The sequence below is a fragment of the Solanum stenotomum genome, chromosome 8 (genome assembly GCF_019186545.1).
Source record: "Solanum stenotomum isolate F172 chromosome 8, ASM1918654v1, whole genome shotgun sequence".
In the NCBI taxonomy this organism is placed as follows: Eukaryota; Viridiplantae; Streptophyta; class Magnoliopsida; order Solanales; family Solanaceae; genus Solanum; species Solanum stenotomum.
The window spans coordinates 3,312,680-3,337,430 of record NC_064289.1 but is presented as its reverse complement, the minus strand read 5'-3'; the positions used below and the strand labels follow the sequence as shown (position 1 = coordinate 3,337,430).

General features: G+C 34.6%; 2 protein-coding genes, 1 non-coding gene and 1 pseudogene across 7 annotated transcripts; 1 reads left to right on the top strand and 3 right to left on the bottom strand.

Moving 5' to 3' along the window:
• Nucleotides 1–7,556: 7,556 nt before the first annotated feature.
• On the bottom strand, nucleotides 7,557–7,705 carry LOC125875322 (U1 spliceosomal RNA; annotated as a pseudogene).
• A 2,315-nt stretch (nucleotides 7,706–10,020) lies between these two features.
• LOC125873285 (probable NOT transcription complex subunit VIP2) lies at nucleotides 10,021–21,867 on the top strand. Of its 5 annotated transcripts, none has more exons than XM_049554192.1 (14): nucleotides 10,021–10,152; nucleotides 12,507–12,650; nucleotides 14,614–14,722; nucleotides 14,796–14,974; nucleotides 15,580–15,961; nucleotides 18,540–18,743; nucleotides 18,833–18,916; nucleotides 19,515–19,603; nucleotides 19,719–19,799; nucleotides 20,414–20,833; nucleotides 20,920–20,972; nucleotides 21,056–21,097; nucleotides 21,281–21,425; nucleotides 21,519–21,867. In XM_049554192.1, the coding sequence occupies exons 2-14, from the start codon at nucleotides 12,633–12,635 to the stop codon at nucleotides 21,576–21,578; spliced, it is 1,866 nt and encodes a 621-aa protein (XP_049410149.1). In that variant the 5' UTR covers nucleotides 10,021–10,152; nucleotides 12,507–12,632; the 3' UTR covers nucleotides 21,579–21,867. The 5 variants fall into 5 exon arrangements, with proteins under 5 accessions (XP_049410149.1, XP_049410147.1, XP_049410148.1 ...); XM_049554190.1 differs by having other exon boundaries at nucleotides 10,022–10,152; nucleotides 19,719–19,904; XM_049554191.1 differs by having other exon boundaries at nucleotides 10,022–10,152; nucleotides 19,713–19,799.
• Nucleotides 14,642–14,722, bottom strand: LOC125875306 (small nucleolar RNA snoR35). The gene has a single exon (XR_007447377.1). It is a non-coding gene; the product is annotated as a small nucleolar RNA snoR35 (small nucleolar RNA).
• A 609-nt stretch (nucleotides 21,868–22,476) lies between the features above and the next one.
• Nucleotides 22,477–24,751, bottom strand: LOC125873289 (ankyrin repeat-containing protein At5g02620). The gene is made up of 3 exons (XM_049554195.1): nucleotides 24,105–24,751; nucleotides 23,593–24,002; nucleotides 22,477–23,445 (listed from the first exon to the last, which is right to left on the bottom strand). Exons 1-3 carry the CDS (start codon nucleotides 24,421–24,423, stop codon nucleotides 22,567–22,569), a joined length of 1,608 nt encoding a protein of 535 aa, XP_049410152.1. The 5' UTR covers nucleotides 24,424–24,751; the 3' UTR covers nucleotides 22,477–22,566.

Genomic DNA, 24,751 nt, shown 5'->3' with positions numbered 1-24,751 from the left:
TGAGGGTAGGGACAAAATAAATTGATTTTTTTTAAAAAAAAATGTAATTTGAAGTTGGAAGAGACTTTTGGAAAATGTTTTCTTCAAGTTTTGAAGGGAAGTCATTTTCCTTAAATTTGAGGAAAATGAGTTGATTTGGAAAGCATTTTCCAAAATATTTAACCCAACCAAATATGAGAAAATTGGAAAACATTTTCCGGTAAATGTTTTCCTTCATACCAAACACACCCTTACTTTAATTAATCAGTAGTATTAGTCTGATTATGTTAAGAGATACTAATTTTTTTCCTTGAGTCCACTTAGAGTCCCGATTAAATTCGAGTCACGCATTACAGGGCTCATTTGAGGTGACACTCGGCACAAGATTTTCTTCATACCCAAAGCTCAAACTTGATATGTAAAATTCTAGTAACAACAAAGTAAAAGGGTCGATAAGAAAGTGATATTTTGCAAATTAAAATTAAACCTTCTCATAAATTGCTCCTCAATTATATGGTTTGCTATGAAGTTGATATATACTATTACTTGGGGCATACTCAATCGTACGCTTTACTTCTCCTATTTCTTTTCCATAAGAAAGCCCATGCATTCACTGACACCAGATTTTGATAAAGATTTCAACTCGTTTTTTTATATGACAATCCTACGCAAATTTATAAGGAGAGTTGTGGACGATGGGTGAAGAAATATGATTTTACTACGCATATTTAGTTAGAGATTTTGAATTCGAATCATGACGACATGACTACAAATTGTTGCAAGAATGTATATTATATTTTAGGTTGAAAGTTGCACGTCTATTAGATTATTATCCTTCCTACATATATTTATTTGTTGTAGCTAACTTTATACTTTAGCTCTATGCACTACCAGAAAGCACATGCTGATTTGTTAACAAGTCACAGCCATATCCAAACTCCAAATCCGCAATTTGTGGATCAGAATTTTATCTTTAAATTCACGTGGAATTAAAGGTGTGAAGGACTAGACAATAGAGTATGGTCGAATTATATAAATAGAATCGATTGTGTAAGTCAGTTATAATTTTTTTTATTTTATACTTAAAAAATATACGGAAAATTTACGATAAAAAATAAATTTATTTAAATTTTAAAATTTAAAATATATCATATAAATTAGGACGGCGAGAATAACAATTAGGGAAAATTACGCGGTTAAGCAAACTTATACTATTGAATTACTCATCATAGTTATAGTTTGTTATAATTACCACTTACGACTAACATTATACATTAATTACGTGGGCTGACTTCGAGTTTGTATAATTAGCCACGTTTGTATATGTATAATTCGCCAAAATATACAAATACATATGTATAATATACAATTATCTAACCTATATGCATATACAATTCACCTCTCTCCCACTCTCTGCCCTCTCCCGCTCGCCTCCCTCCTCCCTCTCCCAATCTCACTCGCCTCTCTCCTCCCTCTCTCAATCTTGCTTGCCATATATACAAATGCATATGCATAATATACAATTATCTAACCTATATACATATACAATTCACCGCTCTCCCACTCTCTGCCATCTCTTGCTCGCCTTTCTCCTCCCTCTCCCAATCTTGCTTGCCATATATACAAATACATATGTATAATATACAATTATCTAACCTATATACATATACAATTCACTTTTCTCCCACTCCTTGCCCCCTCTCTCTCTCCCAGTCTTGCTCGCCTCTCTCCTCCATATAACATGTAGCTATGAATTGTAATTATTAAACCATAGCTATGGAGAGTAATTAGGCTATTTTTGAGTGGCTATATGTGAAAGTTCCCCTAGCAATTAACCCCATTTATATAGTGGCTACCAATTGATTTATTCGAATAGTACATATTTGGTTACAAGGAAACATAAGATAAAAGGCTAGATTTGGACAAATCTAAGGGAATTCAGCAACAGAGTGTTTCTAGACAACTTAGGGTCCGTTTGGCCATAAATATATTTAGGAAAAAATTAGAAATTAATGTTTGGCCAAATAATTTGTTATTATTTGGCAGATATATTCGGCAAACATTTCAAGTTCCCAAGTTCTCGAAAAAATATTGGGCAAAATTCTAGTATTTGAGAATTTTCAAAAATCACTCCAAACTTTTATGTTTTATAAAAGGAAAAACTGTATGAAATAGCAAACTATTAATTCAAATTAAATGTTATAGCCATAGTTTTCTTTTATTTGTAATTCGCAGCAAACATTCCATGTTTTTTGCTATCCCATTTGTATACCAAAATATACAAATAAACTCATTCGGTATACATATGTGTTATATAAAAATTAATTACAGGACACTTTTGTATACCAAATATACAAATAGAATTAATTGCAGGACCCATTTGTATACCGAATATACAAATAGACCCATTTGGTATACATGTGTTGTATAAAAATTAATTGCAGGACCCATTTGTATACCAAAATATACAAATAGACTCATTCGGTATATATATGTGTTGTATATATGTAGTAATTTTGTTTATATACAATTACTATGTTTTAGTTTGTATACCGAAATATACAAATACAGATTTTTATGTATATGTATACCTAAATATACAAATTAATAGCCATAGCAAACATAAAGTTTGTTATGGAGCACAATTATACAAACTGTAGCTATAACATACAAATATGATTTTTATGTTTGCTAAACCTAAAATTTACTCTTTATAAAAACACATTATTTATAGTTTTGTATTAAATTTCATTCCTAGTTTGTTGTACAAAATTTATACCATTATATACATACTTTATACAATTTTTATCCAAGCTTGCTCTCCGAAATCACTTCCATTTACAAGTAGTAACAATAGTTTCTCGTATACAAATAAATAGTATCTTTCTTTTGTTTTCTTCCTCTTTTTTCAAATTCATATTAATTATGTTCACTATCACGATTTTTCACGGAACATTACAGAGTTATGAACCTTTTAAATAATTTTTAAAACTTGTGGGTATAAATCATATTATTTTAGAATGTCAAGTATTTCTCTAGAATTTTATGATCAAGCGCATGTTGAATCCGAAAATGACTTACCATTTTTTTTAGAAATTTAAAATCAGACGCTAACTTAGGTTTTAGGAGAAATTACATGGATACACCTTTTTAAAGTGATGATTTTTAAAAGTTACCATTACCTTTTAAAAATTACATAAATATAACTATTTTAAATTTGAATTTTTAACTTTAAAATTATATTCCTAAAGTATCTATTGAGAAAACATTATTATCACCTAGCATAATTAGCGCCCAAATTCTACAAAAATCCCAAGATCCTTCTCTCTTCCGCATCTAGTTTGCCCAAAAATTTCAATCTCTTCTTTGTTTCGGTATATATATATTTTAGAATTTTTCTAATCCATATGACCAATAATATAAATTTTAATAATAAAATAATGCAATAATATTAACTATACTTGACATAAACACTATGCATACATGTATCATATACTAATTTTATTTTCTAGTATTTTTTTAAACAAAAGATTATCCACATCATCCTCGTATTCCTCCTCCACAACTTTTCCTTTTGAATGTAACCTTTCACACTTACAAGATATGAATATAACATATGTTGGACATAACATACGATATACTATAGTCTATATTATGCATATATGTGTATTAATATACTATATACTATAGTTTATGTTAAGCATATATATACACTGATATACTACATATTTATTCTTTACTCACTTATAGTTTATGGTTTTATTTTTTTTTGCTTATTGCTAATATTTATGTGACTTTCCCTCTTATTTCTATCTAATAATGTAAAAAAAATCATTTATAAAAGAGACCAATTTAAGTTATTTTCATTGAAAATACTGTACAGATGTCTACCAATACTCCTTCAAATGATGCCAAATTAGTGCATATTGTCACCACCTACACCCCTTTAGCACCCCACCAAACCAAATGATAAAACCCCATGAGGAGTAATAATTCAATCACTCATGAATCCAAACATATCCTAATTATGATCTCAATAAAAAATTGCTATAATAAAAATAAGCAGTAACATTTCTACATACATAAAATAGTACAATATATATATATATATATTTATTTATTTTTTTTATAAGATACGTGGATATTTGGACAACGTATCCTCCAAACTTTTAGATATGAATTAACTAACAAAATTAACCGTCTCAAACTTAAACAGGTTGGACTAATCAATTTTTCATAGGCTAATTAATTTTATACTATATATACTCTCTCTCCGCACCTTATTATATTTCTCTTCCACACAAACCTCAACATAAACAAAACCTAATCCTCTTTGTCTCCGCACACTCGCCGGAAAATCAAGAATCATGGCCTCTGCCTGCATATCAAGTTGCGTTAACGACGTTGTGACTGTGAGATCAGTACCGGTAAGAGCTACATACATAAACCTGTATAAATGGCCGGAATCCGACGTGGAATTTATAAAGTCCGTCAGTTCAAGAATGAACAGTAATAATAATATTTATGCAAAACCAAAAGTGGTGGATAGTATTTCATGCAGGCAATTATACTTAAGAAGCTACACTTTTTCAAGAGAAGAAGAGCGCGTGAACGACACGGCATCAATGAGATGTTATGGAAGAAAGAAAAAAAGTCGTAAGTCAAGTGGTGGTGGCCGGAGAAGAAAATGTAATAAAGGGATTAGAAGGGCTAAAGAGATATCGTGCGCTGCTTTGTCCTCCATTTTCCGGCGACTATTATCGTGCACCGTTAAGGTTGATGTGGTTGGCTAATTATATTACTATAATTAGTAAGTAGTAAATTACCAGTAGGATTTTTCCTTTCATCCATCTTCTATGTTCTACTACTTGTTTTTGTCTTCTTTTTTAGTATCATCTAGCTTGGATCTTATTTTGCATATATAGGGAACTGAATATTGTGGTAATGTATTATTTATGTAATACAAGAATATAATGTCATTTTTGTGGTGGGATTTTAATTTGATCAAGGAAATTAAAATATTGGAGTAATTATCTTTTTTTGTTTTTTTAATTATTTATTTTTTTACCCAGTTCTATTTCCGGTGACTCAATTCACAACCTTAAAATTGGAGGCGAAACATTTTGAGTCACCCCTCTTGTCAGGATTCTGTGCAGTAGAAGTAGTTAGAGACGACAATTGAGGCATAATGGGTCAAACTTTTTTTTTTTACAAAAGTTAAACTAGCAGGGCGAGTTGGGTAAAACTATTCATAGAAGAAGAAGGGGACTCAAACAAGAAAACTTGGGTTAATGATAAAAGAGTATTTACCACTTCATAACTTTCTATGGTGAGAACTATACTATTTATTTAAACAAGAAAGGTCGATTTAAAGATAAAATTAAAAAGAATAAAAGGAGTATAAGAGAAATTTTTTGTCTTCCAAGGATATCTATGTTAACCAAATTAATTACACCGTATTTTGTGTATAATGCTTAACATGTCTAAGGGTGTCTATTCCATTGGGTAAAAGTGTCGTAAACAATATTAGCATCATCTTTTGTCAAAAGAATTAAAGAATAATGAATAAAATCGTATAGACATAATAGAGGGTCTTTTTTTAAAAAATAAATAAATTCTTAAAAGTAGGAAGCATGGCCACTTACGTATATTACCTTTTTAGGAATTTAAAAGGTTTAAAACTCTAATTTTCTTTTGCCATAAAAGAAAAGGAAGTCGTCATTGATCGCATATATACTTTTTATCTACTACAATTATTTTAAAAAGCAAAAAATTGCGTCATTCTTATCCCATAAAATAGCAAGTAGTGTACCATTTAATTTCCATCTTTCACAAAGTATAAGCCATATTCACGTACGTAATTGGATTATCCAAACACTACTTAAAAAAAAAAAGAATTCTCCTTTCAAAACTTTTGTAATATTCAATTTAACTAATAAAGTTCAATAAACTCAAAACATTTGTCTACTTATGTAGTAGTTCTTTAACAATAGTATTAGTTCTTTAAAAGTCGTTGTGCTTGTGACTTCGTACTCAAGGAAACTCAAACTTGAGACTTCTAATTAAGAATGAAAGAATATTTATCACTCCACCACGATTCGTTGTTGATGTGTGCATACCTGTTACCATATAATAACCAATCATATCATATACCATATGTATCACTTTATGCTTAGAAGGAAAAAAGGAACACTTGCGACGGGAAGTATGATGAAGAGAAGAAGTAGTCCAAAAGAAAAGAAGCTAAAAGGGAATGGACCAACCAGAAAAAAGGATAAAGTCTCTGATAAAATGAAATTGCTGCAAAATAATGGAGCTTACAAAGCAAGTTCTTAGTGTCATAATTCTATGTAAATGTTTGTCTCACTACGTAATTATTACTTAGTGCACGCAATTAATCATCATATATATAGGGCCACCCAACATGTTGTCGTAATAACATGATTAATTAATTACTCGTATAGTATCCAATGAAAATCACATATTAGGTATAAAATGTGATTAAAAAGAAAAGACATAATATTTTCATCAGGAAAATGACATTTTGATTCATTAATTGATAATATATAGGGGTATTTTTAGATCAAACAACTTAAACTAGAGCAGTGTCATCAAATTGACACACATGATCACTGGTGGCTTGTCATATATATGATTCATCGGAGCAGAGCCGAATTCATGATTTGATGTTTATGGATTTTCAGTAATTTTAAATTAAAAAATTAAAAGAGACAATGTAAAGTCATTTGAACTCCTGACCAAGAGTAGTGAAACTTAAACGGTTCTCCTTTGGCCTATCTATAAAATATGTGAATTTTGATTATTTTTTTAAAAAAACTAAGCTTTTCAATATAAGATGCAAACAAAAGTTACTGATTCCTTGGACCCCATCAAATCCGCCCCTGCATATATCGTTGAAGATAGGAAAGCTTGTGTTTGGGAATTTTTGCCTTACTGAAAATTGATTAAAAACAGATTCTATTGATCAGTATTACCATATTGTGTTTGAGATCAGTTTTTCCCTTACTTAAATGGTGCTCGTGTCCATGAAAAGTTTTTACTCTCAATTGTAACTCTAATCCATCCTAATGTTTTTGAACTTTAATATGCAAGAGCTGTGAGTGGGAAAAGTATTTTTTTATAGAACATAATCATGTACGTACATAAGTGATAGCACTGAATTAGCCATGATTTCAATCCTGCTGTATGTCAACTACTACTCTTTGTACACACTTGTCAATCACATCATGAAAAACCCAGAGCAATATGCCAATATATATGCTTTAGATTTAAGGACCTTCATATGAAGCTCCGTTACGTTATTTATTGCACATGCATTGCTAGAAACAATCATACATAGCACAACAATATGTCATGTATCATATATAATATGACGCAATGATATTCACGTATAAAGAAGTAAACATCATTAGGTATATTATAGTTGCGTAAACTCTGAAGATTAACTATATTTGAAATAGTATTTTGTAAATTTACTAAATCGTCATAATAACAATTCATGGAATATAAGCCAAACTAAGCAGGTGGGCCAGGGAAACATTGGGGTTAAGAATTGGGTAGGAACCGCGCGAACGCAGGCTCTTTCACAAATTATGACGTAGACTCTGCCACTTGGGCAGATCTTAGGCAGGCACCCCTCCAAAGTGCTTGTCAACCTAGGTCATGAGCCTTATCGATCACCCATAAACCCAATCAAGGTAAGTATGGATCAATGTAGCATCGCCCTCTTTTTTTATATGACTTCGGCTGCTCCTTAGTTTTGCTACCAGTGATGTGGTATTAGTGATACAACAAGGCACCTAACGAATGCAAGCAAATAGTGTGTTACGATGGATGCTCAAAAGGTAATCATGGAGAGGCTGGTGGTGGTAGTATACTAAGGGATCGTCAGGGTAATATCAATATGGCATTCCAGACCTATTTTGGTAATTGTAGTAACAACATGGCTGAAGGATTGGCTATACTAAAAGGTCTTCAATGGTGTGCTACTAATCTTTTACATAATGTCATTATTGAGACGGATTATATGATTATGGTTGATATGATAAAGGGTAAGAATGTTATGATGTGGCAAATGCAAGATATTGTTATGCAAATAACAAAGATCATGAAAGAAGGCAATTTTCAGATTAATCATTGCTTTAGAGAAGCAAATAGTGTAGCCATAGGCGGCTCAACGCAATTGGAGGCCTAAAGCGAATTTCAACTAGAGGCCTAAAATCTAAATAAACTTCATATGCATTAATTTTTTTTTTTAAAAAAAACCTACATTTTTAAATGCAAAGCATACTTAATATTTTTTTTATAAATGATTTATTTGATTTCTTTTACAATTATTAGCTTTAGATAAGATTTTATCAATTCAACGTTGAAAAACATTTCTTACTTGGGCAATTATTATATGAATTGTTAACATAGAATTTGATTCAAGAAGTTGATAATTTTATATACCCCACATTTTACTATGCTTGTTGTAATGCTTGAAAATCTAAGAAGAAATAGAAAAAGAATTTACAATTCACTCAACACTTTTCGACTATTGATTCATATTTTTGATAGAATATTATTCTAACTTATCAAAAATTTAAAGAAGAGAGTGTAAAAGGAGTTAAAAGAATAAAATAATGTGAATATTAGTGTAGTGTAAGAAAATAAAATATTTTTTCTTGATTTCTTCTATTTAAATGGGATTAAAGAGAATAAAATATATATGCCTTTTAAAATATATATATTATCATAAATAATCAATCTTTTCTATAAAAATTTAACACATAATTTATTATTGGTAAAAAATTGAGGCCCCCTAAAATTGGGGGCCTAAGGCCAATGCCTTGTTCAAATAAGCATAGGGCCGGCCCTGAGTGTAGCTGACGCACTAGCCAATATTGGAGTGACAGAGAAACATGAAGCTTTCTTCACTTCAGCCTGTTATTTGCCGAGACAAGTTAAAGTTGCACTGAAGAATGATCAAGATGGTCTTCCGAATATTAGAATCAGAGTGAGAAAAGGATACTTCAATTTCTTAACATGATCTGCTGGAGCCTACTCTATATATGTGTTGTTATCCATCGAGGACAAGCTGCTCAAAATATCTATCACGACTATCTTATTATAGATAGGATTATCTTATGTAACCAAAGCATAGGACATTTTTTGTACAAGGATGAGAGGTTCATTCTCATTATTCCACATAGAGGAAAGGACCATATTCCTCCTCTTGTAAAATAGTGTGTTACGAAAAAAGGAAAATTATTTGCTATCTAACCTTAAAGAGTAAAATCCAAGATAAATTGGTTGTGTCCTCCGCATAAGATAATAATATAGAGAAAGGTGATCTTTTATTTTCCTTTCTAGGAGTTTACTGAAATAAAAGAAGCGTTTCTTTTTAGTTAGTGTGGACGTTTTCTAAGTTTGAGTTAGTTTTCAATATCGTTTGTTTCATTTGATTTTTTATTATTAAAGATTATCCATCAATGACACAAGATATATATCACATGTTTAATGAATTGATGTAAATGTGGTGTGTGTCTACCTTTAAAAGAATATGATTAAATTTATAAACGTGACTTAAAGGCACTCGAATCGAGATGATCAAAATACGAGGTTTGTATATTATTATAGTTTGTTTAGTTAAAGCGGAGAAGATAAAATTAAATAAGTACATAATTGAAATGAAATAGCAAGATAAATAAATGAAATGAACTTAAGTATACATTTTAAAACTTTGATAAAAATTCATACTGTTTGAGTCCACACAAAGGAATTTTAATAAATATTTTGAACCAAAGAGAGTATTACAACATTGTTTTCAAATATTTCCATAAATAGTTAGTACAGTACTTGTTATCCATAAATCAAATTTAGTCAAATGTTGATATGAGTATAAAAGAAAAACAATGGGCTAAAAACTGGCGAGGGTAAAACCGGACAAGAGATATTACGTCAATGAGTCGTACGTGTCCCCATCCCAATCGCCAAGTGGTGTGACTTCGGGGCAAACAACAATTGTTTTTGGGCTTTTAGAGTTTCGGCCCTTTTATTCTTTTAACTTTTTTCAATCTTTATCGCTCCACTCTCTCATCAACATCATAGATCACTACTCAAATCTTTCTCACAGATCTCTGCTTTTTTTTCGCTATTTTCTCTACTCTGGTAATAGCTCTCTCTTGCGCACCATTTCTTCGCTTCTAGTTTTCTCTGTGTTTTTTTTGGGTTTTTTCAATTCATATACAGCTCTCGATTTTCTATGTCGATTTATGGATTAGGAGAAATGTTAGGGTTTGAATTTGGTTCTAATTTGTTTAGAATGTTTTTACTTGCTTGCATGTTTTTTTTTCCTATTTTTTTTTGCTTCGGCGATATGTTCTAGGTACTTGTTTTCTTGAGTGTGGAAGACTGGTAAATTTATGTGTTTTTTTTAGTTTATGGATGTGTTTCATTGTTTTAATTTAGTTGGAGCAAATGATTTGAAGCCTTTTCTTTTCACCTGTTGTAATTTAGATATCATTGAAGTATCAAACTGGCATATATATTTTTTTTTATAAATAAAGGTTCAACCTTTAATAAAATGGATCGAATAAGGATTGGAAATGTGTTAAAAGCAGTCAAGTGCTCACTGGAAACAATTCAAATGTTTCACTCACACTGCTTTGGATTCCCTGTCGAAGTAACAAATGATGTGCATTGAAAAACCCACCTAAAGCTTGGAGTTGTATTGCTAGTGCGAAATTTACGTCTTCTTTGAGGCTGAACTGAGACCTTGTGATTTTAATTATTCCCTTAGATAGGGTCATAGGGATAGCATCTTCATGGAGTTTCTTCCCGTTGGAGCCAAAGAGTAATGCACACAATTAGTGGTGGATACTCTTGATTTAATGACTTGATCCCGATATTCAGTCTAATTAAAAATGGAAATAGAGTAATTTAGGTAATACTGGATGCTTCCTGATTGTGTAGTAGGATATGCTATTGTGCTTTGTTGCACAACAGAAAAAATGTGAATAGTCTGAGAATTTAATTTATATTAGTGTGAGCTTTTTTACATTACTCATAATTGCCATTACCAAAATATACTACATTTCCTTTTATACTTGAGCCAAAAGAGAGGGAAAATTGTTAAAAAATGACAAAAGTTTCATATTGGTGGTTAATGAGATGAATAGACTCTTTATAAGGCTTGGATACTCCTCCTCTCTTTGAGCTAGCTTTTGGGGTGTGAGTTAGACCAAGACCTAATTTAACATGGTATCAGAGTTAGGTTCCATCTCACCTAATGTCGGGGCCCCTAAAATCAAAATGCCCATGCACCAGTGCTTAGGGCATGAGGTGGGGTGTTAAAGAATGGAAAAAGTCCCACATTGGTGGTTAATGAGCTTAGGGCGTGACGTGGGGTGTTAAAATAATGACAAAAGTCCCACATTGGTGATTAATAAGATGGGTGGTGGGGTGCTAACGAATGACAAAAGTCCCACATTGGTGGTTAATAAGATGGGTGGACTCCTTATAAGGCTTGGACAATCATCCCCCCTTTGAGCTAGCTTTTGGGGTGTGAGGTAGGCTCAAAACCTAATTTAACAAAAATCATCATACTCAATGTTTTAAAATTTGATGAGTTGCACCTGTTTAAATGACTTTCCCTTTTGTTTAATTCTCTTTCTCTTTGCTATAAAATTAATGTAATTAAGCTCGTTTAATTGTGTTTGATTTTTCAATTTTTCTGGAGTTTTTTTATAAGGACAAACTATTTTAGGGTAGAGATGATGCTCCAGTCTCTTATTCACTGATGTGTTCTTCTCTTGTATGAAATGGAAAGATCTTCAAGGTGAAATTGAGCTCTTGTAATTGTGTTTGATATATCAGTTGTTGTAGAGTTTACTATAAGGATGAGCTATTTTAAGGCAGAGAAGATACTCCACTGTTCTTTTGTGCCGACGTTTTCTTTCTCTTGTATGGAATGCTAACATCTAATTGAACATTGAAAAAGAGTTTGAGCTAACCAAATTTGTGATGGAAATCCAGTAGAATGTGTGAGTAAATTAGAATCTAAGTTCCACTTTAACTATTTATTGTAAATAATGTATAAAACATGAACATTTTTTATTACACCTATATAAAATCGGCCAAACCCGTTTTGACCATAACAACTAGTTACAGTTTTTGACTTGCATTAAACATGGGTGGTTAGGACTTGTAACTGCCCATTTCTTTCTTACAAGAATAGAGGTGGGTTAGATCATACACGTTTTCAACCTGTCCAAATAACCCAATCTGTCCAAATAAATCCAACCTGTCCATTTGCTACCACTAGTTTGCACCATATGTTCTATAATTTGCATGTTTAAGAGTATGTATTTGTGTGCTTAGTGGATTTCTCAGCTTGTCTCAAGGTTTTTAGTCCCCCCCTCCCACAACTTTTAATACGTTATGATGTTCTCTTCTTTCGATAATGTTGATGGTAAAGATTATAGTATTTTTTGACTGCCTATTGCATTCACATTGCTTTACAGATAATTGATAATTACACATTGGAAAGGCTTCAAAAATTATTCTCCCAAAACCTTTCTGAAGAAAAGGAAAAGGAAGCTTCTGTACGACAGGGAAAATATTCTGCATGACCTCTTGACATTTCTACAATGTCAGGGTTACTCAATGTATTCATCTTTCTATTCAGAGTTTATTGTATTTTGATACTCGTGTTCCGTTTGTGTATTTGTTACTTTTTCAGTTAGGTTCTTTTTATCTCTTTCCTCTTTTTGGAACAACATATTACCCATGTCTATCTGCCTTATCTATTGAGTGTTCAAAGTTATTTCTGTCTCACTGTGAGGGTTGAGATTTTGTTCGTGATATTGTTTTTTTTGTTTAAGATTTTTATCTGTGATGCAATTTTTTTTTTTTTTTTAGTTGGTTAACTTGCACTCTATGCTCATTACTTATGTATTGTTAATGTGCTAGATTATTCTTTTTTTACAAAAAAAAAAAACTATATTATGCTTCAATCTTATACTAGTTGAGGTTATACTTTAAAAGTTAATCCTCGTAATTTATGTTTGTCAATTGATAAAAATAGTATCTCCTGATTTCACTATCTCATTGGGAATCTTTTAATACATTTAACCTTGCCCAAGTTTTTATCCCTTCTCTCTTGATTGTGTTAACTTATATTCTAAGTTCTTACCTATAGCTTCGCTATTAACCATATTAGCTACTTTACCTTCTAAAAGAAAACATATTAGATTTTTTTAGATAACTGTAATGTCCGAACGAGCATGTGCGTAGCTCAACTAATTCCACGGGATACCTGCCATCTCCCTCTAGCAACAAGTACCAAGTAACTTTGTCCAGTAAGGCAGGGACAAATGAGAAGAAATCATCTTGCTGTTTTTGTCTCTGTTGGGATTTGAACCTAGGACCTTATGGTTCTCAACCCACTTCATTGACCACTTGGCCACACTCTTGGGCGCAACCATAATAGCTTCTTTGTTAACTCTCTTATGTTCTTTAAAGGATTCTTTTGCTGTTGGTAAGTTCCTATAGTCCCGTTGTGCTTTTACAGTTCCTTGTATCTCCTCATTCTACCACCAAGATTTTTATGGTATGATGCAGCCTTTGCACATCTAGAACTTCACTTGTTACTTCCTCAATGCAAATTGTCATTTCCTTCCAATGGATCAGCTTTTTGTCACATATTCACTCCTTCAATAGTTTGTCCGTAAATGCTAGTTTGTGTTTTTTAGTGTCCACTATTGAATTTTTGGTTGCATGCAATTCTTTCCTTTTTCTTTCTCGCTCACTATTTCTCTTAACATCCAGGTATTCTAGGTCGTGGTGGGTGGCTCGGGCTTCTTTTGTGATAATCATTGCAGTCCTTACATTGACCATGTCATTTCTTCTTATAAGAATGGAATTTTATTTGTAGTTACCTCACTTTTAAATGTTCTCACGTTTACCTTATCACAAAAAAATGTTATCACGCGTGAATGTGATTTCCTCTCTTTACACGAGGCGTTAACTAAAACTAATTTATTAGGTGCTACAAACTCTGGAGTAGTCTTTCTTTCATTCCTAGCACGATAATCATATTCCAATATGCTCGGTTGAATCTGTCACTATATCTACCCATATGTCCATTTAGGTTCCCCCCCCCCCCCCCCCCCCCCCCCAATAAACATCAGTAAGGTATGTGTACACCCCACCCTCCCCAGATCTCACTTGTGGGACCACACTAGGTATGTTGTCGTAAGTAATGTAGTTCCAATGTATACTTTGGTTAAAGTAATATATATGATCAAAGGCCAATTTAGACAGCTCTTGTTTTCCTAGAATATCTTGCCTACCACTACACAAAGCCAACATGTTGCGCCAGAGTAGTTCTGAGAACTCCAATAACATATTAGATTTGGTCAAAGTTTGCATTTTTAAGCACACGCTTGCATAATGGAACACAAGAGTCATGGAACTCTTATTCTATGTATGATTTGTTTCCTTTTGACTGATGAATTAGATATTCTTGTTCGCTTCAGTTTTAGACGTCTTGTTGATGCATGAATGAGTATTGCTCACTTCTTTAATATTTAGTGGTCCACACTCAATTTTTTTCCGATTTGGTTGTAGTCATCTCTGAACGGGTCAGCTTCAAATCTTCCTGACAACTCCGGACGCTCATTTCCTTCATCTTTCTCTCCTCAATCGGGTGCAGCCTCCCCTCTTTATCATCACTCTGGTGAGTTGTTTTCTGTATTGTCACTACTTTCTGATTTTTGTAGCAAATGTACTAGAAAGCTTCTTCCTCACAGGAAGTATTCAGGGCCTTCATAACGTTCATGGAAGTTTCAATGTTCCTAACATGCCGGGTACACTTGGTTCAAGAAACACGGCAATAAATAATGTCCCTTCAAGTGGAGTACAACAATCTGGGAATAGCCTCTCTGGTGGTCGTTTTGCATCAAATAATATTCCTGTAGCCCTTTCACAGGTTTTTATATTTCTGTTTCTTTTTTGTTTAGTAGATTACCTAAATAATGGAAAAAAAATAATGTCGCTTTTAAGTTGGGTTCAACAATCAGGTAATAGCCTCTTTGATGGTCATTTTGCATCAAATAATATTTCGGTAGCCCTTTCACGGGTTTGTGTATTTCTTTTTTTTTTTTTAGTAGATTACTTAAATAAATGAAAATAACAAAATAAGTTCCTCTAAGATGGTAATTTTGATAATTTATTGGTTTGGTCTCTCTCCTACACTTGGTGAATACATAGTTTGAGATAGTGGAGAGGAAATGCTTTTTTGAATAATTTCTTGGTTTGGTCCGTCTCCTACACTTGGTGAAAACATAGTTTGGGATGGTGGAGCAAATGCTTTTTTGAAAAATGGGAAAGAAGATTTGATTTTGGAAGTGAAGATTTTTAAAAAGCTCCTGAGAGACATACTACTAACATTGTACCATTTCAAGCATCGAATAGAATTAGTTTCCGAACTTTTCCTGCATCTGTTTTTCTCCCTCTCTTCTTATTCTCTATTCACACACGCATTTACAAACTCTAGGACACAACCATCATTGTGTTGTCTATTTCTGGTTGCAGATATCCCAGGGAAGTTCTCATGGTCATTCTGGCATGACAAGTAGAGGTGGTATGAGTGTTGTTGGTAACCCGGGATATAGTAGTAACAATAATGGTGTTGGGGGTTCTATTCCTGGGATTCTTCCAACCTCTGCAGCAATAGGTAATCGAAGTTCTGTTCAAGGCCTTGGGATGTCCACAATTTTGGGAAACGCAGGTCCAAGGATGTCAAATTCAGTTGGAAATATAGTCGGTGGAGGCAACATTGGGAGAAACATCAGCTCTGGTGCAGGATTGTCTGTGCCTGGTCTTGGTTCCAGACTAAATTTGACTGCGAACACTGGTTCTGGAAATTTAAATGTTCAAGGATCTAATAGGCTAATGGGTGGTGTTCTGCAGCAAGGTAAATTAACCTGAATTGTTGGTAGTTTCTCTTCTTCTAGTTTTACTAGTTCCCTTCATCATGCTGTCTGTTCTCGGTTTTAATATCCAAAACTTTCTCTGACGTTATTTTCATACTTGACAGGCTTTACTAGTTTCATTCTTTCTTGGATACGGATATAGACACTTATTTAATAATCTTCTTTGTGTATCCTTTTTTGATCGATTTCCTAAAATATATGAACTCAATCTTTTATGTAGCTTTAAGTTGAAAAAATAAGCGGATATTCTTTGCTGGTTGGTTGGTTGGTTATAGATAGAAGTTTTTTCGACATGACAAGTCTGCTATTCCCTTTTCTCGAGGGGGGTCAAATACAAATCATTTCCTTTAGCTTTGAGTTTGTGGTACATAGCCTTCTTGGCCTTTCAAAATATACACATGACTATCTCATTATGAAATAAAGTGAAACTGTTTGTACGTCATTCCACCTTACGAGAGTGGGATTGGAGATGACCCTCCCAGTTCAGACTATGACAAAGATAAGAGAAGTTACCAAAATTTTAAAATAGAAAGGTTGAGCAAAAAAAAAAAAAGAGCTATCCTTTCATTTCCCCTTTTTTCACCTTCATTGCTTAGCACTTACTAGGAGGAAAGAAAAAAAAGTGGGGGGTGGGGGAGCGGGATAAGGGAGGTGTGGATATGGGTGTATTTGAATTCATATGCTAATTATGTACATATCGATTGTAAATCTACACTTTCACTTTATTTCCATAACATTGAGGAGGTTATGTTTATATTTATAGTGGCTGGGTGGTTTGTGTACCTCAAGCAAAAAACTGCAGAGGATAATCCCTTCATTTGGATTAAAAAAAGGATAATTCCGTCCCAACTCCCAATGCCTCCACAATTATCCAGTTTGCCAATTTTGGCGCACTTTTTACTTTATTACCCAGTGTAGGCAAGTTTCTGTTAAACCCTACCCCTACTTCTTACAGTTCCTTCTCTCCCCTTATGCTGCAGCTGAGAATTGTCGTTGCCGCCGCAGACCACCACACAACCACCACCTACCGCCCTATCTCCACCAGTTGCAAATTGCCTCTGCAGTTCGGCAGCCTCCATTCACCTTCAAGAATCAAACACTCTCCTTCTCCTCTTCCAAGATTCAAAGCTCGCCCCATCTCTACGAATTTCTGAACATCCGAGATCTCTAATTTCATCCGTCTCAAATTCGTGAGGCTAGACTTATCTTTAGGAACACGGTGCACTATTCACCTCCCGTGTGACCATTCCCAGCCACATCTTCATTGTTCGCTAGACAATTGGTCAGTTAATTTCATTGCACAACTTCATATCATGTGCTTATTAGAAATGAACAAACTAATTGAAGAGCAGTGAATGATAGTATATGTACGAGAAGGACCCCCGTTTACAGCATCCTGCATTTGCAATCCATCGTATAATTGTTATGTCATTGCTTGTAACTTGGAAGTAACAGCCTTTTCTGAAGTCGATCGATGGCTTCTCCTTCAGACTAGTACTCGAAGAAAGAATTTGAGTTGCTTGATTGGCTTTCACCAAAGCCTGGTCTCCTTACTATTATGGGAATTTTTCTTCTTAATGTCTTTCCAATGTCTCGAAGAGTGTGAAATGGGGATTCACATACAGAATATAGTGTGGTTGGATACATGGGTTATACAAAGCAAATATATTTATTTATACATTATGTCTATAAATAATTTATATGTAATGTATAATAATGGATATGTAATGTATAATAGTGTTTATATACTTCTATACAACATGTTATACAAATTTTAAAACTGAAAAACAAAAAAATGAAGAGGGTTCTATGGTAGCTAGGGGAAGAACTTAAAAAAATAACATTAAAATAGAATTTGCTTGATGAAATTCAATGTAAACATATGTTGGCTATTTTAGATGTAAAAAATTATTGGGCTATACTCATTGCAAACTGTTTGTTTGGGCTGTACATATGGCTAAGTATCCCTTAAAGAACTGAGGAAATCCATATTCAATTGTATGTTTACAGAGGTTGGGTGGTTTATGTGCCGCTAACTGAATCTTGAGGGGGATAGTCCTATTTAACCTTTTTTTTGTCTTTTTCTTATTGCCCTAAAAAGAGTAGTTACAAGTAAATCCGATTTTTGCATTAAGCTAGTTTTGAATTTTTATCATTTCTACTTCATTCTTCATTGACCTCCTTATAAAGCTATTGGCTATTTGAGCCTTTAATTGGTTTTTTTCTCCTCATTTGATGAGTTTGTTATCCTCACCATAGACCTCAAGTTGAAAACCTTTCTAGGACTTAAACAGTGCTTATGAGATGTAGTATCATTTGATTCTGTTTATTTTGAGTATGTTAATACAATTTGATGAAACTTACTTCTATCATTTGATTCTGTTTAATTTGAGTATGTACATACATGATACACTTAATGAAACTTACTTTTAGCTTCTTTGCCATTAATTCTGCATAAAGTTGGTATTTGTAGATTTTAAGGTGATTTAGGCACCTATGTTATATATTGTGTGGTAAGTTCAATCCGTCTTCTGTGCTAATGGTACCATCTGGATTCAGCCTCTCCGATGTCTATGTTTGGTAATTCATATCCTACTGGCGGTGGTCCACTATCTCAGAACCATGTTCAAGCGGTTGGCAACCTTAATTCCATGGGAATGCTGAATGATGTGAATTCAAATGATGGATCTCCATTTGATATCAATGATTTCCCTCAGCTAAGCAGCCGTCCTAGTTCTGCTGGAGGGCCTCAAGGACAATTAGGTAATCAAAGTGCCTTTCCTTCCTGTTATTCTGTGGAAATGATTTTATTTAGTTATTCATTCAGAATTCTGAGGAAGGAATGATCTCAGGTTCATTGCGAAAACAAATTGCTCAGCAAAATCAAGAATTCAGCATTCAAAATGAAGATTTTCCGGCCTTGCCAGGATTCAAAGGTAATCATATGCATGCACAATGTTCTTCTCATGCTTTCTTAGGTTAGTTAATTAACCACTCCCCCGATGAAACTTTGGTGCGACAATTTGTTTGATGGGGTCAGAAAAGAAAAGGTCGGCGGAGGGAAGTAGAGTAATATGAGTCATTTCCCTGTTTAGGAAACAACTAGGGGAGCTGAAAGTACAAGTTTGCATACCTCTCTCTGAGTTTTTTCATTTACTTCGTTTATTTTTTCACCGCAAAGGAGTCTGATTTTATTTTTCATCGCAAAAAGGATCTGATTTTTTTTAAAACTTAATGTTATTGGATATGCATTCTCAATTCCTAGTATGTGGTTGGTGGTGTACCCCACAAGCTAAACTTGCTTCCTAGTCCTGGATTTTATCTGGGATGTTGCTCTCTTTTTCTCCTGGGAGGGCTTGGAATTATGGTTTGGGCATGCTTATGGGGTTTTATTCTTTAGTTTTGTTTCCAGGTCTGAGTTTGTCTGTTTGTTTGTTTTTTCCCCTTTCTTTTATGTATAGCTAGAGATGGTTCCCAGTTGCTTTTGCATGTTATAGGAGTCTACTAAATGGAATTGCTCTCATGTTTGCTTAGGTGGAAATGCTGATTATGCTATGGATCTACACCAGAAAGAACAACTACATGATAATACTATTTCTATGATGCAGCAGCAGCACTTCTCTGTAAACACAAATTTCTGAAATACTGGATTATTATTTTAATGTTGTGATTACTGATTAATTGTGAATGTTTTAGCCTCATGACACTGCCCCCTATCTCTCATTATCTAAGGCACAGATGGGCAGATCTGGTGGTTTTAACTTGGGAGGGACATACTCATCACTTCGCTCACAGCAGCAGCAGCAACATGCCTCATCGGTGAGTAATAGTGGTCTCTCTTTTTCAAATGTAAACAACCAGGATCCGCTACATTTACATGGTTCAGATGTCTTCCCGTCATCACACTCCAGTTATCACCAACAGGTGCATTACCTTATACATTTTTTTTGCTATTATTCGTTTTATTTTTCTCTGTTTGTTTCTTTTTATATTTGTGTGTATGGGTGGGGGTACAGAGGTGATACATGGGTCACATTCACTTTGCATAAAGAGTTGATTGAGGCCCCCCTTTGCTGGCGACTTCCTAATAAAATTTTAAGATATGTTTCCCCTTCCTCTGTTTCTATTTGGGTGTGTTTTTCTTTTAACTTGTTCTCGTTTGGGTTGGGTTGGGGGAGAGTTGAGATTGGTATACATTTGTTGCTGAGTGCTTGTGGACATTGGCTGATTCCAAAAACAGTAATTTGATTTTACCAGAAGAGCCGTTTGCTTTTGAAGCATGAGTGAGTTGTGTTATGACATGGAAAGCTAGCAGTTTCTGTTAGTATTATGATGAAGATGCTTTTTCCATGCATAATTTTTAGTGGCTACAAGGTCCGTATTCATACAGCTTTAGGTGATACTTTGCTCTTTTTTCACTCTATTTGATTCAGTCTGGTGGACCTCCTGGTATTGGGTTACGGCCTCTTAATTCTCCAAGTACTGTTTCTGGTATTGGCTCATACGATCAGCTTATCCAGCAGTATCAGCAACAGACTCAATCTCAATATCGCCTGCCGCATATGTCCGCTATAAGCCAGCCATACAGGGATCAGGGTATGAAATCCATGCAGGCTCAAGCTGCTCCTGACCCTTTTGGTATGCTTGGCTTGCTAAGTGTAATAAGAATGAGCGATCCGGATCTGACTTCTCTTGCACTTGGAATCGATCTTACGACTCTTGGATTGAACTTGAACTCTGCTGAAAATTTACACAAAACGTTTGGTTCCCCGTGGTCTGATGAGCCTGCCAAGGGTGATCCAGAATTTACGGTACCACAATGTTATTATGCCAAGCAACCACCTCCTCTAAATGTGAGTGATCTCTATTTTCTTGTTTATCTTTATCTGTTTTACATTTTTCTTTTTAAATCTTCTGATATGTTTCGAATTGGCTGCAGCAAGCATACTTTTCCAAGCTTCAGTTAGACACTTTGTTTTACATTTTCTACAGGCGAGTCTCTCTCTGATAAGCAAGTCTAGTTCTTGGCCATAAAATTTGAATGTAGAATTAACTTGATCTATTTTTCTTTGCAGCATGCCAAAGGATGAAGCACAATTATATGCTGCTAATGAATTGTATGTCCTTTCTTTTGTACGAAAATTGGTTTTATATGGCTCGTTTGTTCTACTGTAGCTCCTGATAGCAATCTAGCTTTCTATTGCTTCTTGGGATACCACATACTACATAATTGACCTATTTGACTTGCTTTTGTTCTTTGTTGAATCTATTTGTTTACAATTTCACATCATTTCATACAGGTATAACCGGGGGTGGTTTTACCACAGAGAACATCGATTGTGGTTTATGAGGGTTGCCAACTTGGAGCCTCTTGTCAAAACCAACGCCTATGAGAGAGGATCTTATATTTGTTTTGATCCAAACACATGGGAGACAATCCGCAAGGTATGGATTTCATTTTACCTTTTTTTTTAAAATTTATGTTAATTGTAGGAATTGAGGTTCTAGTTTTCTGATTTCTCCGCAATCCCTATGCAGGATAATTTCGTACTCCACTATGAAATGTTGGAAAAAAGACCTATTCTACCTCAGCACTAACGAGATTATGTTCAGTTTACAGTGTACATTTATTCACAGAATCCTTGTAGGAGTCAGCTAGTTCTCACCTGTAGTTTTCAGCTCTATTGGGCTTTTTGGCAACCAGCCGTTGTTACTGTATTGTTTCTCAGTTATTAATTTACCCCTTGTATTTTAAGATGCTGCAAGTCTAAACGAAAAAAATAGGTTCAGTACAGTTCTCGCATTATCCCCCGTCAGCTTAACTTTTGCTGATGCGAATAACATTTTTGGGATTATTTTATAGAAATGTAAGTGACTTGTTGTGAAAGCTTTTACCGTCTTATAGCCTGTTTGGCTAAAGCTTATGGGAAGACAGAAGTGTTGAGTAGCAGAAGCAGTTTTTCCCCATAAGCGTTTTTTGGAACGTTGGCGAAAACATGTGAAACCTAGCGTGTTCCTCAACCACACAACTTCATATTGTCCATTCCTGCAGAAAAAAAAGTTAATATGTTGATGTACTTTTGTCCCCACTCCAATACCCAGATCCCACGCAAACCTTATAAGCTCTATAGTTTACCAGTTATGAAGGAATAAAGCCATGTTATCTATAATGCCGCTTTAAAGAACTGTAAGTAAATCTTCTTGTAATTTCTCCGCCTCAAACTGCACGTTTGCTTCTCCAAGATTAGACACGAGGGGCGAGTGTTTACACCAAATCAAACAATTTAATCAAGTGCTCATGTTACACAAAATCATATAAACTTTTGATGGTTTAAGTGATAAAATGAGGTGAAAACGTGTATTACAAACCATGGTAAGGTGAATTTTTTATTTTGTAGGAACCACATTTATTGATTTCGTGTAAATTACTAGGGGAGAAACACCAGATTGAGTCCAGAAGTGAATTCAAGAGTATGCACATGATGGTATAGCCAATGATCTATCTGTTACACCACAAGACATAAAGAAAAAAAATACAATTTGGGGTAGGATTTACAGAGTTGCTATTTATTTTTTTTCCAAAATTTTATATAGCATACATTTTCTTGTTTTTATTGTTTAGAACATCTGAATCAGAGACTACTGATGCTGACCAGGACAAGGACCTACTGGCCAGAGAGTTCTTTCGAATGTTCCTCTTGTTCGATGACTCTATTCGATGCATTATGACCCAATAACACATAGTCCCTAGTGTTGTAACTAATATAGCTGTTCCTATAATAGTCACTACAATAGCCAGCCACTTCTCATTTTTGCCAACCACAACATAAGACAGAGCCAAGAATGCCACTGAAATTAGCACACATGCTAACCACATTAGCTTGTTTATGATTGCCATCATTTGCTTCTTTGCTTTGCTTTCGATTACCACGATTGATGTCTGAACAACCACAACTGCCAGAGATATAAAAAGGGCAAAGGAGTCGAAGACGAGGAATATCAGGAATGAGGGAGTTGGAGCTATATTTGCTTCTCCAAGGGAATGACCTGGTGGGACATCTTCTGGATACTCAATGTATTGGCCTGGAACAGAGAAAATTGCTGCAAAGGCAACTGTGGCGATGAGTACAGCTACAACTGTGGTAGAATTGATGGCGTTGTTAAGGCCTTCAGCGTGCATTTTATCTAGGCGTTTAGCAATGCCATGTATCCGTTTTCTTGTCTGTCGCGTGTGTTCCATTTGATAGTGTACTTCGTGTTTTATTTCACTAACTGTTTGTTTCAACTGTCTTGCTGGATTTGTAGTCTGAGGCTTGATGGCTCGGGCGCTTTGTACACCAGCTTCCTGTAGGATGACTGCAATATTTGCCTGTCCCATTTTCTCTGCAGTGTCAAGAGCTGTTTCCTTTGATCTATTGACAGCTTTGGTATCCGTCTCGTTCTGCCCAAGTAAAAACTTAACAATCTGCATATGTCAAAAGAGATAGTTAGTGACAGGTAACCTGCCTTATTTTTCGACTTGATAGTTTAGAAGAACTTTTCAAAGTCGATAAACAAACCCCAAGCCTCTAAACATCAAGAAAACCTGCATACATGCAAGTAAACAGCATACCTGAGCCCTTCCTTTCCGGGATGCAATATGCAATGCTGTATTACCCTTCGTGTCAACGATATTTATCAACTTAGCATCTGCTCTGATCAGCTCCTCCACAACTTCAAGGTTTTGTCCTTTGACAGCCATGTGAAGTGCAGTTTGCCCCTTTTTATCCGTCCGGCTTGCCATCCTTGGCTCCTTATTCAAAAGGGCCTTCACTACTTCCACATGACCATTTCTTGAAGCAGAATGCAGGGCTGTTTTTCCATTACTTTTAGCAATAGTTGCCAAACTACTCTCTGCCTCCAATAAATAATTCACCATCTGAATATGCCCTTGGTTTGCTGCACTATGCAAAGCTGTTGTATTTGCAACATCAACAGTCATTGAGAGCTCAGGATGTACCATCATTAGTACCTTCACCACATCTGCAACATTAGCGAAACAAAAGATTCATCGAAAGTCCACTAGAAAACTAGATTTTGAGAATAGAGAATGATAATCCAGATGCTATACTACCATCAACATACCCAAATCCCCTTGTTTAGCAGCAATATGCAACGCATCAAATCCGTTCCTTGCTTTGATTCCAGCAGCAGCAAGATCATAGTACTTAATCATCTCCTTAACTAAATCACAATAACCATATTCTGCTGCAACATATAAAGAAGTCTCTCCAGCTGAATTTTGCTTTACCAACAGCTCTGTCAATTCTTTCTCCCCCGTGTTATCGATAATCCCTCTTATTTCAACAAGATTTCCAGCTCTAGCCAATCTATGCAAGACACTGTCTTCACGTTTCCCCGTTAGTTGCTTCTTCATCCTTTTAGGGGGCATGGATGCCTCCATCCTATTCAAATTGCTCCAAAAAATCCACCCTTTGGCCTAATGCTAATCCTTTACCAAAATCCTCTTCTTCTTTCCCTCAAATACCCAAATCAGCAACAACATTTTTCAACACCAAGAAAGATTCAGAAACCAAAAAGAGCAACTTTTTTCTACCTTATACTGCTGGATTCTTCAAAAAGACATAAACTTGAACTTCATTTCCACCTCCCACATCAGGCTTTCATAGAGATCAATGCCCTGCTAACAACAAATGACTTCAATTCCTTCTTTCGAATACTAATAGATAGTTTTTCAAGAAAGTCAAGCAAATGGTGCCTATACCTGTAAA

Excerpts from the sequence above, each read along its gene's own strand:
- LOC125873285 (XM_049554188.1), top strand. Across the intron at positions 15,962-18,539 it reads GGGTGGTGTTCTGCAGCAAG|CCTCTCCGATGTCTATGTTT; the intron begins GTAAATTAACCT and ends ATCTGGATTCAG. Across the intron at positions 21,426-21,518 it reads CATGGGAGACAATCCGCAAG|GATAATTTCGTACTCCACTA; the intron begins GTATGGATTTCA and ends ATCCCTATGCAG.
- LOC125873289 (XM_049554195.1), bottom strand. The coding sequence starts at position 24,423 with ATGGAGGCATCCATGCCCCCTAAAAGGATGAAGAAGCAACTAACGGGG. Across the intron at positions 24,003-24,104 it reads TGCTAAACAAGGGGATTTGG|ATGTGGTGAAGGTACTAATG; the intron begins GTATGTTGATGG and ends CTAATGTTGCAG. Across the intron at positions 23,446-23,592 it reads CCCGGAAAGGAAGGGCTCAG|ATTGTTAAGTTTTTACTTGG; the intron begins GTATGCTGTTTA and ends TGACATATGCAG.